This window comes from Equus przewalskii, chromosome 27 (assembly GCF_037783145.1).
Source record: "Equus przewalskii isolate Varuska chromosome 27, EquPr2, whole genome shotgun sequence".
In the NCBI taxonomy this organism is placed as follows: Eukaryota; Metazoa; Chordata; class Mammalia; order Perissodactyla; family Equidae; genus Equus; species Equus przewalskii.
In genome coordinates this window covers 41,247,738-41,272,035 of record NC_091857.1, presented here as the reverse complement: position 1 = coordinate 41,272,035, position 24,298 = coordinate 41,247,738, and the positions used below count along the sequence as shown (strand labels likewise).

Below are 24,298 nucleotides of genomic sequence, written 5' to 3'. Positions count from 1 at the left end.
GGAGGACAGAGGAAGGAAGAGCAGAGCAGGGCAGGCTGGAAGGGCCCAGATACTGCCCTGTGTGGAGTGCTGTGCTGTCAGGTCTGTGCCTAGGCCTGGCTGATGCCAGGAGCTCCTGTCTGTGCCCACTGCCTCTGACACCCTTGACCTTGCAGCATTCCTCAACCTGTATGAGCGCCATCACAGTGCCAGCTTGCGGCAGCGGGCCATCCAGACACTGTATGAGCATATCGTGGCCGACGACCGCTTCACAAAGTGCATCAGCATTGGTCCGGTCAGTGCCCGCTGCCCACTGGGTATCTGGGCCTGGGGTGGGCACCCAACTGCAGCTCCTGGGTGGAGTGAGGACCTAGGATGGAAGGCCCAGAGGCCAGGTGCCCACTGGCTGGCACAGGGTGGGGGAGGCCAGCTCACAGCCATGGGGTCACCAGTGCAAGAGGCAGAGTTATAGTGAGCTCCCAGGTAGGCTGTGACTGGCCTCCGTGCTGTGCTGGATTAGCCTTCAGGTTCTCTGGGTGAACCCAGTTGGTGGAGTGTCACCGAGCCCCACTCCCAGCCTTGCCCCTACCTGTTCTCTGGCTCTCATGTGACCCCAGCGGGTGGTAAACCCTGATGTCTCACAGAGCAGCCAGTTGCTTTCCTTTTAGCAGCAACGTGGTTCTGTGGGGGATTCACTTTAACCTTTTATAAAGCACGTCTGACTTAAGTTAGAAATGCAGTTTTTGGATCATGACTTAAGAGATCTCAAAATAGAAGATGTAGACCTTTAGCACATTCTGCTCTGAGTGGCAGTGCCTACCACATAGGACTTGTCCCCCATCTCTCCTGGGTCCCTCAGATGGTCCTATCCCTAGACCCCAGAGTTTGCTAAGGCAGCTCAGGATGCACCACTCCCCACATGTGCCCCCCGGGGCCCCTAGCCTAGCCCATCACCCTCATGGGGGTTCTGCTTGGTCACCAGCTGACTCGGCTCATGTTGCATCTTATGGGACGCCCTGCCTTCTCCCTGCTGCAGTGCCCACTCCCTCCTGTGTGTAGGCGCTTCGGCCCCCCCTGCCTCCCTGAGAGGGAGACCACATCTCCTGGGGCATGACTGTGTCTCCGTCTGTTGCTTTCAAGACCTGGAAGCAAGCAGCAAGTGCTCGGGAAATGCGGGTTTGAGCAGAAGGCCACTGGCCCAGAGCAAGGCTGTGCTGGGACCTCGGTGGACTGGGCTGCGTCCCTCCCACCTGGGAGCCGCTGCAGGTCTGGAGCCGAGCCCTGACAGGCCCGTGTCTCCTGCAGATCTCAAAAACCATCAACATGCTTGTGCGCTGGACGGTGGATGGGCCGGCCTCCCCCGCCTTTCAGGAGCACGTCTCCAGAATCTGCGATTACCTCTGGTGAGGGCAACTGGGAAGGGCCCGGCTGGTGAGCGTCATATTTGGTCCCTGACAGATGTGGCTGAGAGCTGAGTGCAGACATGTGTGAGGGCCTTCCCAGGCGAGGGTGCCGTGGGGTCTTGAGTCACACTTGGAACCAGCAGCTTTAGGGTTTGTGGATGAGGGTTGTCTTTGAATTGAAAGATTTGCCACCTAGCAGAAACTTTGGGTGGTTCCGGAAGGTAGAACTAGGAAGCCTGTGGGTGGATGGGGACAGGTTCAGGTGAATGTCAGGAAGACCTATTGACAAGGAGAGCCTGTCAGTATGGATTCTGCCCTGAAGGTGGGGCTCCTTGTTGCAGAGGGACCACAGAGGACAAGTGTGGTGCACAGCAGGGAGTCCTGTGTTTAAGGGAGGTCCTCTTCCCTCTGCTGGCTACAGAGGAGCCTCCTCGAGTCTCAGACCCCTGTTGAATGTGAGCTCAGGGAAGCCGTGCGATGCACCCACAGCAGTTAGCAGGCTGCTCTCCCAGATGTGGGCTGTGGGCAGCTGCCTGACCTCAGCTCTTTGCCCATTGCTGCCTGACATGGGCTTTTCTCATCCTTGTAGGCTGGGCCTTGACGGCATGAAAATGCAGGTAAGCACGGCAGGGCCTCGGCGCCATTCCTGCTTTGGGGCTTCCCTTGCTACCATTCCTGCTTTGGGGCTTAAGATTCAAAGATCAGTCCTTGCAAGTTCTGGCCATGTGAGGTGGGCAGTTGCAAGTCCCCTCAGTCCTGCACCTGAGTGGGCACCCCTGGGCTTCTTCTGGGTGTGTGCCATCTGGTAGGGATTCCAAGAAGCCCCAGAGGGGTCATAGAGGAGCTGAGGGTCTGCAGTTACCCTGTGGGAGTGGAGCAGTCTGTAAACCAAAGCAGTTCAGAGTTGCGGGTCAGGAGGGGACGCATGTCACACAGTGATTCTTGCTCGGCCAGCCCAGTTCTGCTGCAGGACAGCTGACCTCAGGGCTCGCACACTGCACCTGTCCAGCAGAGGGCAGGAGGCTTTGGGTGGGAGGAGAACCCATGCCCTCTGTGGCCCCTGAGCCGAGCACCTGCGGAGCCACCCGCCTTTAAGGGCTCGTGGCCTGCATCCCCCAGTTCTGAGATGCAGTCCCACATTATCGTTCTCCACATAGGCTCTTCCACGACTTTGTACTGTTTGGCTAATTCCCAGCATTCTGATGTTGGAGATGATGTTCTGGTACCGTCACCCCCCACCCTGGCTTATTTCCTGTGTGTGACCCTGAGGGTGGGGGTGCCAGATCGCAGGACGGTCCTGGCTACAGGGGCCCTGGGGGCAGCAAGCCTGGAAGCCGTAGGGCCAACCTGTGGGGGTTTGCTGTCACTCACCTGGCTCAATGTGCAAATGCAGAGCCTCCAGCAATGTCCTCAGGTCACACAGGCCACTGGGCCCTTTGGGGCAGGCCCAGCTGTCCCCTGAGCGCCCTTCCTTCCTGGATGATTTCTCCCTCAGGTGTCTATTTGGATCTGACTAGTTGCTTCCTCTGGGCCCTGTATTTTCTGCAAACTGGTGGTTAGACCCTGAGGCTTGATCTGGGTCAGGTTTCTTTTGGCTAGGCTGTGTGTTCTTCCCACATGTGGTCCTGCAAGGCCATGATGTCTGGTGCCCCCTTAATGCTGCTGGGTGGTCTGTGCCCCATCCCCATCATCTGCATGTCTGTCACTGTCCAGCTCTACCTCACTGGGGTTTGGCCTCTGCTGTTCTGATGGGACTAGAGTGTTGACCAATGAACCAGGCTCCCAGGGTGGGATTTGAGGGGGGCCTTCCTAGCCTTGTCAAGGCGTCAGCCAGGCCCAACCACCTTTAAGTGTCCTTGGAAGCTGGGGGTGTTTCTGGTTGCCACTGTGACTGGGGCGCAAGGCTGTCAGTGGGTGTGGGCAGTAGAGGCCACAAGTGGTAGTCGTACAAATCCTAGAAGTGCCCTGAGTCCTGTCTTGGCTGCTTAGGGTTAGGGTTAGTAAAGGCAGATGGGGCTGTCTGACCTGCGTCCACCTGTAGGACCAACCCCTCTCAGGCCCTCGAGGGCTTTGCGGAGTACACAGAGCCCAGAGCCTGGGCTCAGGAGTCACCTGGGCTCCCATCTCTTTGCAGGAGCTGGCGGGAGCCCCTAGACCCCTTCTCGGTGTCCCATGCTCCTGTCAGATCCCAGGAGGCAGTGGGTGGGTGGGAGGATGCTGCAGCAGATGCTGTAATGACTCATTCTTTCCATACAGGGCACTAACGGCTCCCAGGTCTGGGACACAGCATTCGCCATCCAGGCAATGCTGGAGGTACGTGGCTCTGTTTCCTGGTTCCTGAGCCTCCAGCTGACCTTGTTGTGTGTTCACCCTGCACCCAGCACAGACCTGGCAATGTGGACCCTGACTCTTCGCTTACCTGGGCTCTGAGGCCTCTGGCAATAGTCCCACCGAGGCAGCGGTCCCACCGGCAGCTGTGGGTGGTGGGCTGGCTTAGAGGCTTCAGGAGCAGGGAGCCTTGTGAAGGCTATTCCCAAGGAGGCAGGACAGTGGGGTTTTCAGAAGGGGGAGTGGGCTCCAGGCTCCTTTCAGTACTCACGCTGCTTGTTACAAATACTTCTGAGTACATACTAGAGAGGAGTGAGAATGTATTTTTATGCTGGTGGGAATGAGGTTGGTGGGATTCTGGAGAGCCCTGAGGAGGGGTCTGTGCTTGGTGAGTGCCTGCCTTACATGGACAGGCACCTCTGGGCACTGGTTGGGGCAGGTGTGGGGTGGACTATGTCTTCTGCTCACTTCATTTCTCCATCATGTCTTTTGGACTTGTTGGCAGAAACCCAAACACCCCAAGACTTGGGTGGGTTTACTCCTGGTTCCCAATGGTGGCAAGATGTCACCAGGATCATCTGGGAGCCAGTTCACCCATGCAGGCTTGTGCCAGGGAGCACCTCAGCCTCTGTTCTCTCTTCCAGGCAGGTGCACAACACAGGCCCGAGTTTTCATCCTGCCTGCAGAAGGCACATGAGTTTCTCCGGATCTCACAGGTGAGGCTGAGTCTGTCTTATCCCTGGAGGCAGGGTGGGATTCTGAGGGAGACCTCCCACTGGCAGGGGTGTCTCCTCCCTGCGTCCGCCCTCTGCCCCCTCACCCTGCCCTCTCCAGCTCAGGGTGAGCCCTGGTCGTGTTTCCCCTGCAGTGGGTGGGGGCTGTGGGTGGTGGGCTGCATGGGTGATGCCTTGAGGGTCTCTTCTGGCACTGATGGCGGGCGAGACGGTAGCAGCACTGTGTCCCCCACATCCTGCTGTGCTGGCCCCTCCCTGCACTGATGTCTGTGTACAGTAGTGACGTATTCTCTCCTCTTACTTCCCACATGTGCCTCTTGGATGCTGCCTAGATCCCAGACAACCCCCCCAACTACCAGAAGTATTATCGCCAGATGAACAAGGTACCGCAGGCCAACCCCACCTGCCCCAGTTAGCTGGGCCTTGCCTTCGAGGAGGCTCTTCCCTTGGCTTCTTGGGGCTTCCTATTCTGGTAGACACATGGTGTGGGGTTCCACCAATGTCCCCAAGATATCCCCAACTGAGGAATTGTGTACGAATGAGGTAGCTGAGCCGTGTGGGGCTTCTGCATGCAGCCACATCACATGCTGTGTGCACACATGTGTCTGCCTCGCAGACAGATCAGACAGCAACATGGACAGATGTTAAATAAGCTATAAGAACTTAAAATTAGAGTGACAGGGGGCCGGGCAAAGGGAAGAAACGGCAGCTCCTCCTCCATTGTGCGTGAGAGTGTGGACACAGCCATGGCTGCGTTCTCACAGTGGGTCAGGAGGGGGCCTGTGGACCTTTCCTGTGCCCACCCTGCAGTGGAGTCTAAAGGTGGTGATGGGTAGAGGCTGTAGCCCTGTGGGGGTCCTTGTGCTAGAAACCGGAGGCCTGTCCGCATGTGTGTGGCTTGGGGCTGTGGTCACACCTTCATGGTGGACGGGCCTCTGCCCGAACTGTGGCCCTGCACGAGTGAAGAAGGTGCCGTGGCCTTGGGTCTTGGGTGGACTGAAGACCAGGATGTGGGCTTGGCCCTCTGCCCTAGCAGTTACAGGTCCCTCACCTTCCAGGGTGGTTTCCCCTTCAGCACGCTGGATTGTGGCTGGATTGTTGCTGACTGCACAGCTGAGGCTTTGAAGTCCATCCTTCTCCTGCAGGAAAAGTGTCCCTTTGTCACTGAGCATGTCCAACGAGAGCAGCTCTTTGATGCTGTCGCTGTGGTGAGGCTGCTGGGCAAGGGGCTCTGGTCCTGGGCACTGAGGGTGCTGTACATGCAGAAATCCCAGCCACCCCACCACAAACCCTCAGGTCTCGTTAGCGCTGCCTGGGAGGTGTGCACTTGCCTCTACTGCCCACGGGCTCTGGGCAAATGCTCCGAGTTGGGCAGAGGGGGGCCTGTCCTCTGATGGCACCTGTTTGGAGAACTGTGAACTGTGCTGGGCCAGCAGGAGGCCCTGTGTGAGTGCGTACACAAGCCCTGTGCTTCCCTGATGGGTGTGCAAGCCGGCAGCCCTGGGGGTGGGGAGAGCCCCTGGGGTGGGGAGGGCCCAGGATAGACTCTGGCCAAGGGGTGACTGCTGCAGCTCCCGAGTTTTCTCTCTGGTTCCAAAGGTTCGCAGACCTGGTCACTCTCCATGGGCCTTCCTGGGGAGGGCTGGCAGTCTCCGCTGGCTGCCTGAAGAAAAGATGAGAACTTCTGTTTGTTTTTCTGCAAAATCCTTTTAGCACATCCAGTTTTTGCGAATGTTTTATAATGGAGGTCATATAGTTCGACAGTACTTACATGATTTATAAATGTGCAAGCATGCACGAGTAGCGTGTGTTCCAGATGGTCACTCATGGAGTACCAATTGATAATGGTTGCAGTCCACTTTCTGGGCACCCAAGGGTCTTGGCTTAACATGAAAACCAGCTCCCTGTTCCCCATTCCTGTCCCATTGGTTCTTAGCCTTGGGGTGCTTCTAGCAAGCTCCACAGCATGGGGGCTCCCACACATGCTCAGTTCTCCGGATGTTCTCTCTCTGGTTTTAGTTGCTGAGCATGAGAAATCCCGATGGAGGGTTTGCCACCTACGAGACCAAGCGTGGGGGTTTCTTGCTGGAGCTGCTGAACCCCTCGGAGGTTTTTGGTGAGTGGTCGGGCAGTATGTGGTGCATAGACCCAGAGCCCTGAGTTCTTTCCCCTGGCTGGGGGCAGTGCCAACAAAGACACTAGCAGGTGATGGCAGATCCTTTAAGGAGCTCCCAAGCGCCGGAGACTTCTGTGCTCCTTGACTTCCATGGGTAGTGGTAGTATTTCCTGGTTGTGGATGGAAAAGCTGTGGTTGGTGAAGGATTTGGTGGGATTCACACCTGGATCTCCGGTCTGAGCCTGGGCCGGCTCCAGCTCTGTCCTCTGTGGAGGCTGCCCTGTCTTCTGAGCCTTCCTCATGCAGCCCAGGGTACCTCGCAGGGAGGTGTCGGGGGGACCCACTGGCCTTGTGTCCTTTACACTGTATGTCATGACTCTGGTCTGCAAAGTCAGGTTCTTTACCCTGGTCTGCCTTTGTGTGCTCCTGCACCCCTCCACCCGGGGCCCCATTTGTCTTGCTCCTATAGCTGTCAAACATGTTCCAGTGGAGGGCTTTTTAGGGTGGGGTGCTGCTCTGCTGTGCGCCTCTCCTTCACCCTCCCATTGGCCCAGCAGTCCCATGGTGATACCTTCCTGGTTTCCTATGGAGGACGGTCAGGCTCTCAATGTGTCGTACAGCCTCTGCACATTATGGCCCTCTTGTTCATCATGATTTGGCCTGACCTGCCAAATTCGGTGGGCAAGGTGAAGCTCACGCACCTTGATCCTTGCTTCCCTCTCCCAGGGGACATCATGATTGACTATACGTATGTGGAGTGCACCTCGGCCGTGATGCAGGCGCTGAAAGTTTTCCACAAACACTTCCCGGACCACAGGCCGGAGGAGATCAGGTAGGGGTGGCCTTGGCAGAGACATGAGGTCACTCAGCCACGGGGACCACCAGCTCAGGCACTGCCAAGCTTGGCACTGAGACCAGGCTGTTCTCTAGCTTAGATGCTGGCGTGGGAGGCTGCTCACAGCCAGGGGACTCCATGGAGTAAAACTCACTTATGCTCCTGAATCCCTGTGATGTGTCAATATGTGCTGGGGGCTCAGGTAGCACAGTTATAACACAAAAACAAATAATTGTTCACATCTTAATGTTAAAAAAAAGATACGTACCCCCAACTCCACCTATGTCCAGATGAATAGTAGTTTTCATTTATTTATTTAGTTGGTGAGGAAGACTGTCCCTGAGCCAACATCTGTGCCAATCTTCCTCTGTTTTCTATGTGAGACGCTGCCCACATATGTGGCTTGGCTTGATACACAGCATGGCTTGATGAGCAGTGCGTAGGTCTGTGGCCAGGATTTGAACCTGTGAACCTTGGGAACTTGAAGTGGAGCGCACAAACTTAATTGCTATGCCACTGGGCCGGCTCCTAAATAGTTTTTAAATAAACCTTTCCCATTGACGTCTGGTACTTGCACAGAGAAGTGCACAGATCCTGCATGTTTCGCCAGACGAGTCATCATGACATGGACACTTGTGTGACCTCATCAGGCAAACACACGTTTCCAGAAGCTCCCCTCCTAGGTCTCTTGGAGCCACTTGGATCCTGCACAAGTGGAATCCTACAGTGGGGCTCCCAGGTCTGGCTGCCTCCTCTCGGCCTCATGCTCGTGAGGCTGAGCAGGCAGCTGGTGGAGCGGCAGTTTACCCTTCTCGTGCTGTCGGCATGTCTGGAGTGCAGAGGCCACAGGTTATTCTTGTGCTTGTCATGAATCGTTCTGCTGTGAACACTTGTATGCTTGTCTTTTGGGGCACAGAGGTATGCATTTCTCATGGAACATGGACTTAGGAGTGGGCTTGCTGTGTTGTGGGGTACACCCCTGTGCGGTTTTCACAGATTCTCCCTCATCCTGGTGTGATTCCATCATTTCATGGTCAACATGGTGTAGACACAGCTTGGTCATGATGTGCTTTCCTTTTGTCTATCGTTGGATTCAATTTGAGAAGTATGTTGTTTAGGATTTTTACAGCTGTGGTTATAAGAGAAACTGGTCTGTAACTTTCCTTTCTTATAATGTCCTCATAAGGTTCTCCTGCGACAGTCATACTGGACTCATGAGATGAGTTGGAAATATTTTCTAGAAGAGTTTGTGAGATTTGTGTTATTTCTGCCTTAAGTGCTTAGGAAAATTCACTGGAGAATCCAGCTGGGCCTAGAGTGGTCTTTGAGGAAAAGTTTTTAATTTTTAATCAGGAGTTCAATTTCTTTACTAGTTACAGGACTGTAGATTTTCTTCTATTTATTTTTGTGTCTGTTTTGGGGATTTTTCTGTTTCAGCTCGATTTTGTGTTGACTGGCACAGAGCTGTTCAGGGTCGTCTTCAACAGCCATGAGTCTGTCTTCATTTTCCTTCCTGACAGTGGCTTACCTCGGTCTGTTCGTCACTCATAGTTCATCAGTCTTACTAATCTTTTTGAAAAATCCATCTTTAGTTTTTGATTCTATCTAGTATACATTTATTTACTTTTGAATGTGTTTATTTTTGATTTCATCAATTTTTGCTCTTTCTTAATTTCTTTCTACTTTATTTCTTTTTCTAACTTAAATGGATACTTACATAAATGATTGTGAGGCTTTCTTTCTAAATGTGCACTTAAGTCGATAAATAAGTTTTGATATATCATTCAATTAAAATTGTTTTCCATTTCTATTGTGAATTCTTCTCTGGACCATGAGTTATTTAGGAGTATGCTGTTTTATTTCCAAAAATATTAGAGGATTTTCTAGTTTTGTTTTTCCTGGTTTCCTTCTGTTCTGGTGGGTGGTGCAGCCACAAGGGGGCACTGTGTCTAGTCGTCCTTTTGTCACCCAGGCCTGGCGGTCCCCAGCCGCATGCTGTGCTGTAGTCGATCTGTGGTCCTTTTTTCTGGGCACAACTTGTCATTAGTGAGACCCTCACAGAATTGCCCTTTCTTCTTAATAAATCACCTTTTCAAGAATTATAATACAAGTAAAGCATGCTCTTTGAAGGAGACATGGAAAATGCAGAAAAATGCAAAGAAGAAAGCAAGTCATTCCCCATCACCCCTAAGGAGACTGTGATGTTACAGTGTGATCACACACTGCTGTGACCATTCCTGGGCTGTGTCTTTTTCGTAACTGGTGAGGTTTCTGCAAGTAGGTAACTTCCCGTGTCAGTTAGCATTCTCCTCCAACAGGAGTTGTGATGGTTACAGGAATTTCATTATTTTACTTACCCAATAGCCTTTTGGTTATTTCTAAATTTTCATTGTTATTTCCAGCTTTTCCTCATTTTAACTTTAACCAGTATCCTGTTGTCAAATCTTTGTTTGGGACCGTTATTATTCCCTAGAGCCACGTGGACTTGGGGTCAGCCTGCCTGCGTAGACCCCCCTGACTCTGCCCCTTCCTGGCTGTGTGGTCCTGGCCCAGTCACTTCACCTCTCTGGGCGTCTCCCCTTGCTGAATGGGGGCATAGACGGCCCTGTGGAGCTGGCAGGGTTGATGCTACAAAAGCAGGGGGAGATTGTGTGGCACGTGATAAGCACAGAATAACTATTGTTATCTTGTAAAAGTCACTGCTTTGGAAGGTGCATAATGAAGATTTTCTGGTCGAGTTACTTATGTCCATTTCTTTGGAGACTGCTGAGCTACAATATTTTTTTCTGGGTGTTTATAGGTCATTTCTGTTTCTTCTTTCACATATGAATTTGCATTCTTACCCTTTCCAATTTTGTCGCTAGGATTTTTCTGTTTTACTTATGTATTTAAGCACAGTAAGTAATTTTGTATCTTATGTTACAGATATTTTTCCCCAATTACTTTGCTTTTTTATCTCTTTAGAGAGTTTGGACATGTTTTTAGTTTTCTTTTTTTTTTTTTTGAGGAAGATTAGCCCTGAGCTAACATCTGCCGCCAATCCTCCTCTTTTTGCTGAGGAAGACTGGCCCTGAGCATCCATACCCATCTTCCTCTGCTTTATATGTGGCATGCCCGCCACAGCATGGCTTGACAAGCAGTGTGTAGGTCCACACCTGGGAGTTGAAACGGCAAACCCCGGGCCAGCAAAGCAGAATGTGTGAACTTAACTGCTGTGCCACCGGGCTGGCCCCAGAAGTTTTTAAGTTTTAAATAAAGTAGTCTAATTCGTTATATTAAAACTTTTATCTGGGAGAGTTTTTGAGATATAGTTTGAGGTAGCCAGTTACTCTAACACTGCATATATGGAACATTCCATCTTTACTACATTGACTTGAATTCTCCCTTAATTTCAAACTTAGCAGAGAAGTTATAAAAGTAGTTAAAAGCTCTCCTGTTCACCTCTTACCTAGATTCTTCAATTGTTAACATTTTACTATATTTGCTTCATCATATTCCGTCCCATATGTACTTTTTCTTGAACAATTTGAGAATATGTTGCAAATGTGATGTACCTTAATCCCCAGATACTTTGGTATTTCTTAACAAGGATATTATCTTATGTAAATATGAGTCACAATATTAACATTGATATAATACCATTATTTAATCTACGGACCTTATTTAAATTATCCTGGTTGTCCCAATGATGTCTTTTATAGCAAAATTTTTCCTTGAGATCTAATCCAAGATCATTGCATTGATTGTCATATATTACTCTGTTTTAACCTGGAACAATTCTTTAGTCTTTCTTTGTTTGATAACATTTTTTAAGCGTATGGCAGGTTATTTTGTAGAATGTCCTCAATGTGTGTTTTTCTGATGTTTCCTCGTGATTAGAGTCAGGTAAGGAAATTACATAGTTGGTCAGGAAAATCACAAAAGTGGTGAGGACTTCTCAGTGCATCACATCAGAAAGCACACGTCAACTTTGACCCCTTGATTAAGGTGATGACTAGTTTTCTCTGCTATAAAGCTACTACTTTTTTCTTTGTGAGGAGAAAGTTTTGGATTATGTAAATATGCTGTTTCTTATCAATCTTCTACCCGCTAGTTTTAGCATCTGCTGATGATTCTTGCCTGAAGCAGTTACTCATAGGATGGTTGCAAACTGTCCTTCCATATTATTAGATGGCGGTCTACTGAGAGCTTTTCCTTTGCCTCTGTTTCTTTATTTACTTTTACTTACTCATTTTTGTGGACTCATGCGTTCTTAGGCTATTGATTTTTTATTTTTTATTGTGTTAAAATATATGTAACATAAAAGTTACCATCTTAACTGTTTTTAAGTGGTATTAAATAGCACTCAGCTCAGTGGTATTAAATACACTCACATAATTGTGCAACCATCACCAACACACATCCCCATAACTCTTCAAAACTGAAACTCTATACCTGTTAACACTAACTCCTCGTTCTACACTGCCCCCAGTCCCTGGCACCCACTATTCTACTTTCTGTCTCTATGAATTTAACTCCTCTAAGTTACTCATGTAAGTGAAATCATACAGTATTTGTATTTTTGTGACTGGCTTATTTTGCTTAGCATAATGTCCTCAAGGTTCATCCATGTTGTAGCATATTGCAGGATTTCCTTCCTTTTTAAGGCTGAATAATATTCCATTGTATGGATATACCACACTTTGCTTATCCATTCATCTGTTGATGGCTGCTTGAGTTGCTTTTACATTTTAGCTATTATGAATAATGCTGCTATGAACGGCATTTAAAATGTCTCTTGGAAGTCACTTCAGCCAGAAGGGGAGGGGCTTGCAACAATGAGAGGAGGGGCTGCAACCTTGGTCTCAAGCCTCTTGTGTGCACCTCTGTGATCAGAAGCAGCATCAGAGCCAAGATCCCCAGTGTTTGGAGAACAGGGTCCTTTTGCACACACAAGGTCCTGCAGACTGTGTGCAAGCTGCTCCAGGAACACGTGCACAGTTGCCTTTCAGGATGGGGGAGGGGGATGGGTAGCTGCTACTCTGCTAAGAGCTGAAATTGACCCAAATTGACTGCAATTTATCCTCCAAGTCTTTCCCTGGAAGTTGCAAGCCTTCAACAGATTCCAGAATTCCAAAATTGTTACCTTAGACGGATTCTGCAGTTATGGCTCTCCAGGTGGGGAGATGGACTCCAGTGCTTCCTGCTCTGCCACCATCCCAGAATTCTCTGCAGTTGATTTTAATATTGATCTTATAGCTAGACAGTTTGCTAAATGTAAAAAAATTAATACACTTTATCTTACAGAGGAGTTTTAGCTTTACAGAAAAATGGAGAAGAGGGTTTCTGTTTATCCACTCCTTCCCCAACCCCATTCCCCTGTTGTTAGCATCTTGATGAGTTTGGTATGTTTTTTTAACGGTTCCTGAGCCAGCATTGATACATTACTATCACCCAAAGTCTGGTTTACATTCAGGTTCACTCTGTGTTGTACATCCCATGGGTTTTGACAGATGAATAATGACATGTATCTGTTGTTACTCTATCATATGAAGTAGGAGCCAGCCCTGATGGTCTGACAGTTAAAGTTCAGCACACTCCACTTCAGCGACCTGGGTTTGGCTCCTGGGCTCAGAACCACACTGCTTGTCTGACAGTAGCCATGCTGTGGTGGTGGCTCACATAGAAGAACTAGAAGGACTTACAACTAGGGTACACAACTCTACTGGGGCTTTAGGGAGAACAAAAAAAAGGGGAAGATTGGCAACAGATGTTAGCTCAGGGCAGATCTTTCCTAGCTAAAAAAAAAAATTCCAGTTTCCCTCCTGGTGCAACAGATGATTTAAAAAAACAAAACAAAAAAGATATTGTAGGGAGTAGTTTGCTGCTCTCAAAATGTTCTGTGCCCTGCTTGCGCATCCTTCCCCTTCCCTCAGGCCCTGGGAGGGTGGCCTGTAGTTTGTTTTCTTGTTCTACTGCCCTAAGACCTATAGTATCGTGCTTAGCAGAAGTGGTAATGGTGGCATCTTTGTCGTATTTCCTGATTTTAAAGAGGAATGCTTCTAATAATTCTCCATTAAGAATGGTATTTACTGTAGGTTTTTGGTAGTTACCCCTTCTTAGGTTAACAAAGTTCTTTTCCTAATTTACAAAGTTGTTTTTTCCCTCCATTGTGAAGGAGTGTTGCATTTTAGCAGATGATTTTCCTCTCTCTGTTGAGATGATTATATATTTATCTTGTTTACCTGTTAATGTTATAGATGATTATTGTAGATTTTCCTCATGTTAAAACACCTTTGCATTTCTGGGATAAACTTAACTTAGTATTGGTATGTCTCTACTATATTCAGTTTTCCAATATTTAGTTTAGAATTTTGGCATCCATGTCCGTTAATGAATAGCCTGAAAATTTTACTTTCCTATTCCCTAGAAAAGTCTGTGTAAGATTAGAGGGACTATTCTTGATAATTTAGTAGAATTCACTTATAAAACTTCTGGGCCTGCAGTTCTTTTTCTTGGTAAAGTTTACATTTTTTGACTCATATCTTTAGTAGTTATGGGACTATTCAGGCTATTTCTTCTTGAGGCAGTATTGATAAGTTGATTTTCTTAGTAATCAGTACATTTTGTCTGTTTTCAAACATACTGCACAAAGTTTTCTTATTTTCTCTTACTTTTCAATTTCCACTGACCCTACAGTCATATCACTTCTTTATTCCTGATATTACTCACTTGTCCTTGTCCTTCGGTTGTGGTATTAGTTATCTATTGCTGAGGAATGATGTTACAACACACTTGGTTGGCTTGAAGCAACACACTTTGATGACCTTGCGGTTTTCTGTGGGTCAGGAATCCAGGCATGGCTTGGCTGAGTCCTCTGCTTCAGGATATTACCAGGCTGCAGTGAAGACGCTGGCCAGGACTGGGTCTTGTCTGAGCATCAGCTAAGGAAGCATCTGCTCTGAGCTCATGTGGTTGTTGGCTGGTTTCCACTCCTTGCAGATTGACAGCCTCAGGGCCCCATCTCCATGCTGTTGGCTGGAGGCCACCCTTAGTTTCTTCCCATGTGGCCTATCTCTGTGGTGGTTTCATGAAAGCCCGCAAGGGAGAGACTCAGTAGAGACAGGGGTCTGCTAGCAAGATGGAGACTTGACTGCCCACGTGACATTGTCACGGAGGTGACCTTCCATCAGCTTTGCAGTAATCTGTTGGTTAGAATCAAGTCACAGGTGTTGCCCTCGCTCAAGGGGAATGTGACACAGGGGTGAGCACCTGAAGGCAGGGGCCACGGGGAGTCCCCTTCGAGTCTGTGTCTGTACCTTGACTCTAGCTTTTTCAGAGAACCAGGTATTCTTCAGAAGTACTAGTCAGACTTTAGGATCTTCTTTGTCCTCTAAATTTATCATTTTTTCTCTAACTTTTTATTTCTTTTTTAAATTTCATTTTGTAGGATTTACTCAGTCTGTGTCCCTGACATGGCATTCAGTGATGCTGGTCCTGTTTGTTGCTGCCTCTACCAGGGTTTGCCCTGAGGTGTTACTTTCCTCTTGCGTTTCTGTAACTGCCAGTCTGCTTCTCCCCTCCTGTGTCCTGTGATTGCTGCTTCTTTGACCCTTGTATCTCTTCTCTGAAGCGTTGATTTTTACATATTTTTATAAGGGAGACTACACTCATTATTTTGAGACCGTAGAATGGGTGGAGTTGGGATGGGTAAATTGCTGTTTTGCCAGAAGGTTCAGTGGGCCATCTTCGTGTTGCAGGGAGACCCTGGAGCGGGGCCTGGAGTTCTGTCGGCAGCAGCAGAGGGCTGATGGCTCCTGGGAAGGGTGAGTGAGCTCCTGTGTGGTGGGGTAGTCTCTGCGCTCTCGTGATGTTCAGTTGTGTGCTTCTGCTACACCGGGAGTCCCTGGGAGTGAGCTGCCAGCAGTGAGCTGGTGGGCCTGTTCCTTTTTGAATGCCTGGCCTTCACCCTGTGGTCATTGCTGAGCATGGTGCTAAAAGTGGTCTGGCCAAGGGATGGGTACCCGATGCCTTATTGTTGTGTCTGTGCTTACTCACCTCCTTCCTCTGGGTTTGGGCCAGTTCTTATCTGCCTGTTGGTTCCAGCAGATGGAGCTGCACCCTGAGGGCCAGGTTGGGCAGGTCTGTCTTATGTGGCCTTAAAGCTTAGGCACTGGAGTATGTGTGGCCTGCTGAGGCCATGTGGATGTGTTTCTTGAAAACCACGGCATGGCCCATGCTGAAGGGTGTTGCCGCAAGCCCACCCTTGTGCACGCCCGTTCTGACGAGAACTAGAGAGCTGAGGCTCCGTTTCCCCTTTGTCTTCCTCTAGCTCCTGGGGGGTTTGCTTCACCTATGGCACCTGGTTTGGGCTGGAAGCTTTCGCCTGCATGGGGCAGACCTACCGCGACGGGTGAGTGCAGGCATTTGCCCCCAGCGGGATGGGAGTCTTCCCAGTATAATGCTCCCCTGGGGGTGTTTCTTTCTGTGATGTTTGATTTGGGGGTGTTTTTACTTTTTAAAAAAAATTTTTTTAATTAAAGATTGGCACCTGAGCTAACAACTGTTGCCAGTCTTTTTTTTTTCTTCTTCTTTTTCCTCCCCAAATCCCCCCGGTATATAGTTGTATATTTTAGTTGTGGGTCCTTCTAGTTGTGGCATGTGGGACACCGCCTCACCGTGGCCTGATGAACGGTGCCATGTCTGTGCCTAGGATCCGAACCCGGCAAAATCCTGGGCCTTCGAAGCAGAGCACATGAAATTAACCACTCGGCCATGGGGCTGGCCCCTACATTTTTTTAAACAGTAGCTAAGATGAGTATTCCAGAAAACGTATGACTCACCAGGTTGAAAATTTTTCCTGCCTCACGAGTTGGTAGCACCTGTGTGTGTTAAAGGTGCTTGGCTGAGGTGCTGCCTCACTGCTCTCCGAAGCTCCCTGACCTGTGCTGAGAGGAGGGAGGAGGCACAGGTCTGGGCCGTCTGCAGCTGCCTCACACAGCTCTGCGCTGCCAGGCAGATGTTTAGTGGGGTGGTCACGTCAGAGAGGCCGTCTGCAGCTACAACTTTATCCTCCCAACAACCCTGGGAGGCAGGTGTCTCTCTGCCCTTCACATCACATGGAGTGCAGGCTGCCCCCCCACGCACCCTTCCCCTCGACCCCAAGGAGGCCTGGCCAGGGCAAGAATCCAGGGGGCCCAGGATCCTCCCCAGTGTGATGGTGTCTCGTGTCTTGCTGGTCCCTACAGGGCTGCCTGTACAGAGGTCTCCCGGGCCTGCGACTTCTTGCTGTCCCAGCAGATGGCGGACGGAGGCTGGGGGGAGAACTTTGAGTCTTGTGAGCAGCGGTGTTATGTGCAGAGTGCCGAGTCCCAGATCCACAACACATGCTGGGCCCTGATGGGTCTGATGGCTGTCAGGTGGGGGCGACGAGACAGTTCCTGAGCCATGGGGTCAGGTGAAGACGGGACACTGAGCCTGGTGCCCTGGTGGGGTGCGGACAGCCAAGCTCTGAGTGCAGGGGTGGGAGGAGGCGAGGCCTGCAGGGCCACACCCATAGGTTGATTCCTGGGGCAGGGTGGGAGGTCTGTCCCAACAAGTGGGTCCTGCCAAGAGGCTCACCTTTTAGAAGAGGCCGACCCCACAGTGATAGCAGGGAGATGAGGTGGTGAACAGTGTGAGGCATGGCACACAGATATGTGCACATACCTGCATAGTGTCCCAGTCAGTGCTGCCCTGTTGGGTTTGGAGCCATTTTGGGAATCTTCCTAAAACTCCTTCAAAGCTGGGCCAGGTCAGTGTGAGCAGGAGCAGGAGCAGAGTCTCTGGGGGGCCCCCAGGGTCGGGGTGTCGGGGACCAGCCCACAGTCTACCTCCCACAGCCAAGCTTGCTTGTACTCCATCCTGAACCCTTGATCCTTCCGGTGTCTCATCCCTTGCCAGGATGATCGAGGATTAGCACATGTGGCTTTCGTGACCCTCAAAGGGCCCCTAGGGCCAGTGGGGTGGGGTGGGCACAGGGCTTGGCCTCCTCCTGGTAGGGAGCAGAAGGGCAGAACCTCATGGCAGGGGCCGCTGGGGCAGGTCTCTGCGGGCAGGGCCTCACCTGGCCGTGTTTATGGGGCTCCCCACTGGCCTGTTCACCTCCATACTCGCTATGTCTTCCCCTCTCAGGGTGTCTGGGAAGATAGCCGGGGAGGGCCTTAGTGTTCTGACGTTCCTGACATGTATGTCGGTTTAGGTTTGTTCATCTTGACACAGTTTTTCCATCTGTGTCCTCATGTGTGGCTGCATGCAGGTGAGGACACAGTTTTGGCTGCAGCCAGAGGTGGTCTCATCCAGAGAGCTGATGGGCGTGTTCAATGCCTCCTCCCCCAGGCATCCTGGTGTAGCGGCCCTGGAGAAAGGAGTCAGCTGTCTGCTTAGAAAACAGCTCCCCAATGGCGACTGGCCCCAGGTATGCTATAGGGGTCTGAGGAGCTCAAGGCCCAGCACTGACCTCAGTTTGCACAAACATTTTCACGTCCCACCGTGCCCGCATGTCCCTCATGCGGTGCTTATAGGTAGGGTTTTAACTTTGGGAGTTTGAGATTCATAAACACTACCAGCAAGTGGGCTGTGTTAGAAGCAAATCTGTGATGGGTGGTCAGGTCCCCAGGTCCTGAACTGTTTGCATGTGGAGCACTGGCTTGGGGCAGGGCTAGTGGTGCTGGGGAAGAGCTGGACGGGGAGAGGCCACAGGCCAGGACATCTTTGGGCTCTGCCGGATGGCCCCTCACTATGCAGAAGTGTGGGAGGCAGACTCCGCCTGTCCCTGGGGGCATGAGGGCACAGGGTTACATGAAGCTGACCCTTTCCTCTTGGATGAGTCAGGGGTTGATGTGGCTGTGAGGGGCTGGTCACCCAGGCTGAAGGGTTTGCTGCAGGGCCAGGGGTCTGAGGGCTGGGATGGTGGCACTGTGACTGATGCAGGGCAGGAGGACCGCCTGCTGAGGCTCTCCTGCCCTGATGTCCCCCTAGCCGGCCAATCCTCCAGCCAGGGTCTTGGTTCAGGGAGCCCCTCAGATGCTTGCTGGAGGCTCTGTGTTTATTTCCCTGTGTCCTTTCAGGACAACATGAATGGGGTCTTCAACAAGTCCTGTGCCATCCACTACACGAGCTACAGGAACGTCTTCCCCATCTGGGTCCTCGGCCGCTTCTCCCGCCTGTACCCTGAGAGTGGCCTTGTCGGCCACCCTTGAGAGCACACCTGTGGGAGCCTGGGGGGGGGGGGGGCTGGGCACAGGCATCCGGTGGGGCTGCTGAGCAGCAGCCATCATGCAAGTTTCAGGCAAGGTTGGGCATCTTGGCCAGGCTGTGGAGCCCCCCATTGCCCTGCCCAGCTGTCCAGTGCCCTTCACTGTCCACTTGCACAAGAGTGAGGCCTGGGACCAAGCCTGTGGCAGAGGTGGGGCTGGTGGCTCTAGACACTTGATTTTCATCATAGGTTTAGTTCTGAGAATAGCTTGTTGGGCTCAGGTGAGGAAAGGAACAAGATGAACCGACACCGGAGAAGGCGTGGTACCTGTTCTCACCATGGATATGGGGCTCGGAGGGCCTCTTGACCAGTCGCTGAGTTCTGGGGAGATGAGCAGTTGTGCCTCATCCATGTCCGGCCTGGTGCTGGTTTTGGGCTGGGCTTGCCCCCAGGCCGCCTCTTCCTGTGCCTTCTGTCAGTTGGGCTAAGGGATGTACTGGCTTCTCTGAACAGCCTGGTGGGGGGAGGCTGGGCTTCCCTGTTCACCTGGCCACCCAGGGCTTGGCAAGGAACAGGGACTAGACTTGCTGAGTGTCTTGTGGCTGCACGGCGGGGAGCTAGACATGGCACGCTGACCCTGCCCCAGAGCTCGAGCTCGCCCACGCTGTATCACGGTTCAGCCAGTTTGTGGGGCACCAGTACCCCTACCTCCTGAGTTTGTAGTCTTCTTGTAATGACAGAAATACACGTGGGAGGCCAAGTGTAACAAAGGAAGAGAGGTCGTTAGCAGTTCAGTGGTTACCACTGTGGGATACTGCTGTGTGTGAGGGACAGCTGAACACCCCAGCCTGCCGCTCACCAGCCACCACAGCCAGCCAGGCAGTTGTGACAGCCCAGGGCACCCTCACAGCTGCTGCCCACCCTCATGCCCTAGTTTGTGCTCTGAGCTCAAATCAGGGCCAGATTTTTGGCGCGTATGCCTCTTGGGTGGTAAACCTCTGAATTCCCCCTGGCTTCTAAATTTGTCTGGCCTGGCATGCATGATCTTGGGGCTCAAGATGGAAAACCCAGGTCCTGTATTTGCCTTTAAGCTACGAGGATGAGTGGCTCAGATCTCCAGGGCTTCCCTGGGAATGTGGCTGTGAGGAGTTACCAGGAGCTTTGATGAGAATAAAACCCAGGGCTGGCGTTACTCCCAGGGCCCCACCCTGCTTCTCACCCACCCAGCATCCCCTCCGTTGGCTGATCTTCTGTGTTACCTCCTGGACTGGCAGCAGCCCCTGGCCAACTGTCTGCCCTCAGACAGCCAGAGAGCCGCCTGGATGCCCTTCTGCCCTGTCATTCCCTGCCCATACCCTTCAGGGCCCACGCTGAGGCTTTGCACCATGTGGCCCCTGGGCACTGTCCTGACTCTCCCTGGGGCTTGCCTGCTTCAGGGCCTTTGCCTGAGCTGTTCCTCCACTGACCTCCTGCCCCATGGTGGTGCTGCTGTCTGCTCTGAGCCCTGCAGGGCCAGGTCACATGTATACAGGCAGGACCCCGGCTCCACTGGCTGCCACTGTGTGGCACGTAGCGGGGTTCAGTGGGTGCCTGTCGAATGTCAGCACTTTTCCGCAGACGTTTTTAAACAAGGCTTATTTTGGCTGAAGGAACCTTGTTGGGATCAGTCAGCTGGTTTGCCCCCACACTTCTCTTCTTGGCCATGTGCACCCCAGCTGGGCAGCAGCAGCACAGACGGTGCTTTACCATGTCTGCTCCTTGCAGTGGCCTCTGCCCCTGGAAGGCCCCTGGGCATGGCAAGGTCACTGGACAAAACAAATTTCCTGGAAAAGAAATGGAAATTTGCTTTAATACTGAAAATGTTATTGAAAGTCACTTATTTGACCAGCTCCCCTGGTAAACAGACACTTGATTTCCTGAAACAGGAGCAGGGCTTGATTGTGTTTTGTCTCATCCTGGGATCAGTCTTGGATCCGGGGTTTTCTGAGACTCACTTGGGCATCATATTGGACGCGGGCCCACCACTTCCTCAGTTTCAGGGAGCTAGAGTAGCTCCTTGAAGATAAGCAGGATGAGTCTCCAGTTATTTCAGGGGAAAATATTTGCTTCAACCTGATTAAGAATCACGTTCTCTATCCTGGATAACAATTCAAATTATTTTCTTTTTGGTTATTGGGAACAGATTTTGAATATTATGGGAAAGTTTCTCTGGAGCCATATTAGGTTTTCTGTATTCACCATGATGTGAACTTCAGATGACCCTTTGAGGAATTCTCTAACTGGAAATACTTAACTCACAATGGAAACTTATCTCTAAGAAAATACTTTTCTTTACTGAACATAATCAATATTGCTACATAGATTTAAATTTTATTTAGGCAATAAAAATGTTTTAAAAATTAATGCTGCCTACTGTTGCTTCTTCATTCACTCATCTCTCAGCTATTATAATAATTATAGGCTAACTGGTCAGCTTGACTTATTTTTATCTCCATCTGCAGTCTAAGTTTTTATTTGTAATTCACTTTGTCTCAAAAAGGAATTAAGGCTAGAAACATGAGGCAAAGGGAGAAAGGCAGGAAAATCAGATGGGATTGGGAGGGATGTTAGGACATGAGATACATGCCAGGGGTTCTGATTAATTTGCTATTGTTGGCCTCCAAATTTAGTGCTCAACTTCCTGGGAGGCAGCTGGAGAGGAAAATTCAGAGTGTAAGACAAAACCCCTGTAGCTTAGGAGATGTGTATCTCACTGATTGTGGGGGTGGGTCTCATAAGAAAGGGGGTGTCTGGGCTGTTCCTCACTACACCTCTCCATGGGACATCTGGTCACAGCAGAATCCACAAGAGAAGCCCCTCATGGGTAGCTGAGGATGCAACTCTGGAGAGCTGGATAAATTTACTAGGAACGCTGGGGCAGCACTTCTTGAACTTGGGCTCCCCTCGAGGACATGTGACCTTCATGCCTGGCATTTTCACTTGGAATTTCTGGTGTTGTCTCAAAGACCCCCTTTCCTCACTCAAGAGGATGGTGGTGATATGGATAACATCAGGTTACTTATTTTCTTTAGTGAAAATAATTCAACTATTAGTTTATGGTGACTATTATTGATAGCAGATGATTTCCAGCCTTCACTGCCCCAAGGGGTGTCTGACACCCAAGCTTGAGACAAGTCAGGAACAGCTGGTTTACATGGCTTTAGGCAGCCTCAGACACCTACCCCACAGCCAGGCCTTTTATGAGTGTGAGATGCAGTGGGCCTGAGACCATGTTCCCTGATGCCCCTGTGGTTCTTGGGTAGAGGAGCATGGTCTGCACTTGGGCCATCCAGGAGTAAGCGAGTATTAAAATGGCCTGTGGGTGGCCAGAAGATTTAAAAAGAACAGAGCCTCGGTGACCTGTTGGATCGTAGTGGGTGGTCTAACATGTATAATTGGAGTCCCAGTGAAGGGGGAAGGATGGAAGCAGAAAAACATGTGAAGTAGTCATGGTTGAAATGTCCCAAATGTGAAATGTATATGCCCACAGATCATGAAGCCCAGCAGACAGATGCAGAATAATCACACGGACCAAAAAACAAGACCAACCACTCCAAAGCATGTCATAATCAAATTGATGAAAAGCAATGATGAATAAGAGTTAAGCAGAAAAACAGAAACGTTACAAACAGGTGAACAAAGATAAGGATGATGCTGACTTCTCATTAGCAGCAATGCAAGTCAGAAGACAATGGAAGGGCGTCTTCAAAGTGTTGAAAGAAAAAAACTGGTTAACTTAAAATTCCATGTTCACAAAAACAAAAATGAAGGCAAATAGACCTTTTCCAGACAAACCAAAGCTGAATGAATTTCCCAGTAGCCTTGCCCCACAAGGAATGTTAAGTTGTTTAGGTTGAAGGGAAGTGACTCCAGATATAGACTCATCTTCACCAGAGAATGAGGAGCACCAGAAACAGTAAGCATGTGATAAGTATAGAAGGCTTTTCACACTTCATTTAAAAAAATTTATTCAAAATATAACGTTTAAAAGCAAAAATAGGAATGGTCTTGCAACGTAAGGAGAAGTAAAAGATACGACAACAATCACAGAAAGGATGTTGGAGGATAGTATACTGCTGTGAGATTCTTGCCTCTTATGTGAAGTAGTACATCATGAAGTGCATTATTTAAAGGTAGACTGTGATAAATAAACTTATTATAAACCCAGGAGTAAACCACTAAGTTAAAAAAGAAGTATATCTAGTAAACTAATAAAGGAGGTAAAATAATCCAAAAGAAGGCAAGAAAAACAAGAACAAAGAACAGATGTGACACACAGAGAACAAATAACAAGATAATAAACTTAAACCCAACTCTTATGGACTGAAATGTGTCCCCCAAAATTCATATGTGACTGCATGTGGATGTAGGGCCTTTAATGAGAGAATTAAATTAAATGAGTTCATAAGGTTGGGGCCCTAATCTGATAGGACTGGTGTCCTTATAAGGAGAAAGAGACCCATCAGGAGTGTGCACACACAGAGGAAGACCGTGTGAGGACACATGGAGAAGATGGCATCTGCACACCAAGGAGAGAGGCCCAGGAGAAAACAGCCCTGCCCACACCTGGACCTTGGATTTCTAGCTTCCAGAACTGTGAGAAATTACATTTCTGTTAAGCTACCCAGTCTGTGGTGTTTCCTATGGCAGCCCTTGAAGACTAATAACCAACCATTTAAAGAACCTTATTAACTCTACAAGGCTAAGCACACTGGTTAAAAGGCAGAGATTGTCACACTGGATGAAAAAGCATGACCCATCTATGTTCTCCATATGAATTTTTTTTTACATCAGTCTAATTTTTTCTATTTTTGTGTGTGTGAGTGGGAGGAAGATTGTCCTAACATCTGTGCTGGTCTTCCTCTATTTTATGTGGGATGTTGCCACAGCATGGCTTAATGAGCACTGTGTAGGTGTGTAGGTCTGCGCCTGGGATCTGAATCCACGAACCCTGGGCTGTTGAAACTGGATGCGTGAACTTAACCACTGCACCACGGGGCTGGCCCCAGAAATTTTAAGTATAATGATGTAGACAGGGTAAAAGTAAAGGTTTAGAGAAATATATAACAAAAACACTAATAGGAAAGCAAAAGTGCTATATTAATATCAAGGTAGTTTCAGGAAAAGGAATAAATAGTACCAGAAATAAAGAGACTTAATGACAAAATTGTTAGTTCATCAAGAAGACAACAAACCTGAATGTACGTGCACCTAACGATCGAGCTTCAAAATATATGAAGCAAAAACTGGTGGAACTGAAGAGAGAATTAGACACATTCACAATAAAGTGGGAGATTTCAATACTTTTCTCAGCAACTGTAGACAAAATCTTCAACCAACTTGAGGTAACTGGCATTTATAGAACACTTCACCTAACATTTTTTTCAAGGACTTGTGGACCGTTCATTAAGATAGACCATATGCTGGCTAATGAGACCAGTCTCAAGAAATTCAAAAGGGTTGAAACCATAGAATGTATTCTCTGACTACAATGGAATTAAATTAGAAATCAGTAAGAATTTAGAAAATCCCAAATATTTGGAAATTAAACAATACACTTCTAAATAACCTATGGTCAAAAATGAAAGCACAAGGGAAATTAGAAAACATTTCAAGGTGAATGAAAATAAAAATATGACATCAAAATTT

At 49.5% G+C, this 24,298-nt stretch overlaps 1 protein-coding gene across 16 annotated transcripts in view; it reads left to right on the top strand.

Moving 5' to 3' along the window:
• The window catches only part of LSS (lanosterol synthase), a 31,036-nt gene extending 10,023 nt beyond the window's left edge, over nt 1-21,013 (top strand). For 3 of the 16 annotated variants that reach the window (XR_011534051.1, XR_011534057.1, XR_011534058.1), the window contains exons 9-22: nt 156-274; nt 1,285-1,382; nt 1,972-1,999; nt 3,639-3,695; nt 4,355-4,426; nt 4,777-4,827; nt 5,503-5,652; nt 6,464-6,560; nt 7,287-7,392; nt 15,135-15,200; nt 15,707-15,787; nt 16,623-16,831; nt 17,752-17,830; nt 18,483-21,013. Coding sequence is in view for 6 of the 16 variants with exons in the window: in XM_070598003.1 (XP_070454104.1) it covers nt 156-274; nt 1,285-1,382; nt 1,972-1,999; nt 3,639-3,695; nt 4,355-4,426; nt 4,777-4,827; nt 5,503-5,652; nt 6,464-6,560; nt 7,287-7,392; nt 15,135-15,200; nt 15,707-15,787; nt 16,623-16,793; nt 17,752-17,830; nt 18,483-18,614 (1,307 nt within the window). In the remaining 10 variants the exon portion in view is untranslated. Of the gene's footprint in view, nt 1-155; nt 275-1,284; nt 1,383-1,971; nt 2,000-3,638; nt 3,696-4,354; nt 4,427-4,776; nt 4,828-5,502; nt 5,653-6,463; nt 6,561-7,286; nt 7,393-15,134; nt 15,201-15,706; nt 15,788-16,622; nt 16,832-17,671; nt 17,831-18,482 lie in introns of all 16 variants that reach the window. The other 13 variants (XR_011534052.1, XR_011534059.1, XR_011534060.1 and 10 more) reach the window with 7 other exon arrangements.
• Nucleotides 21,014-24,298: the final 3,285 nt, after the last annotated feature.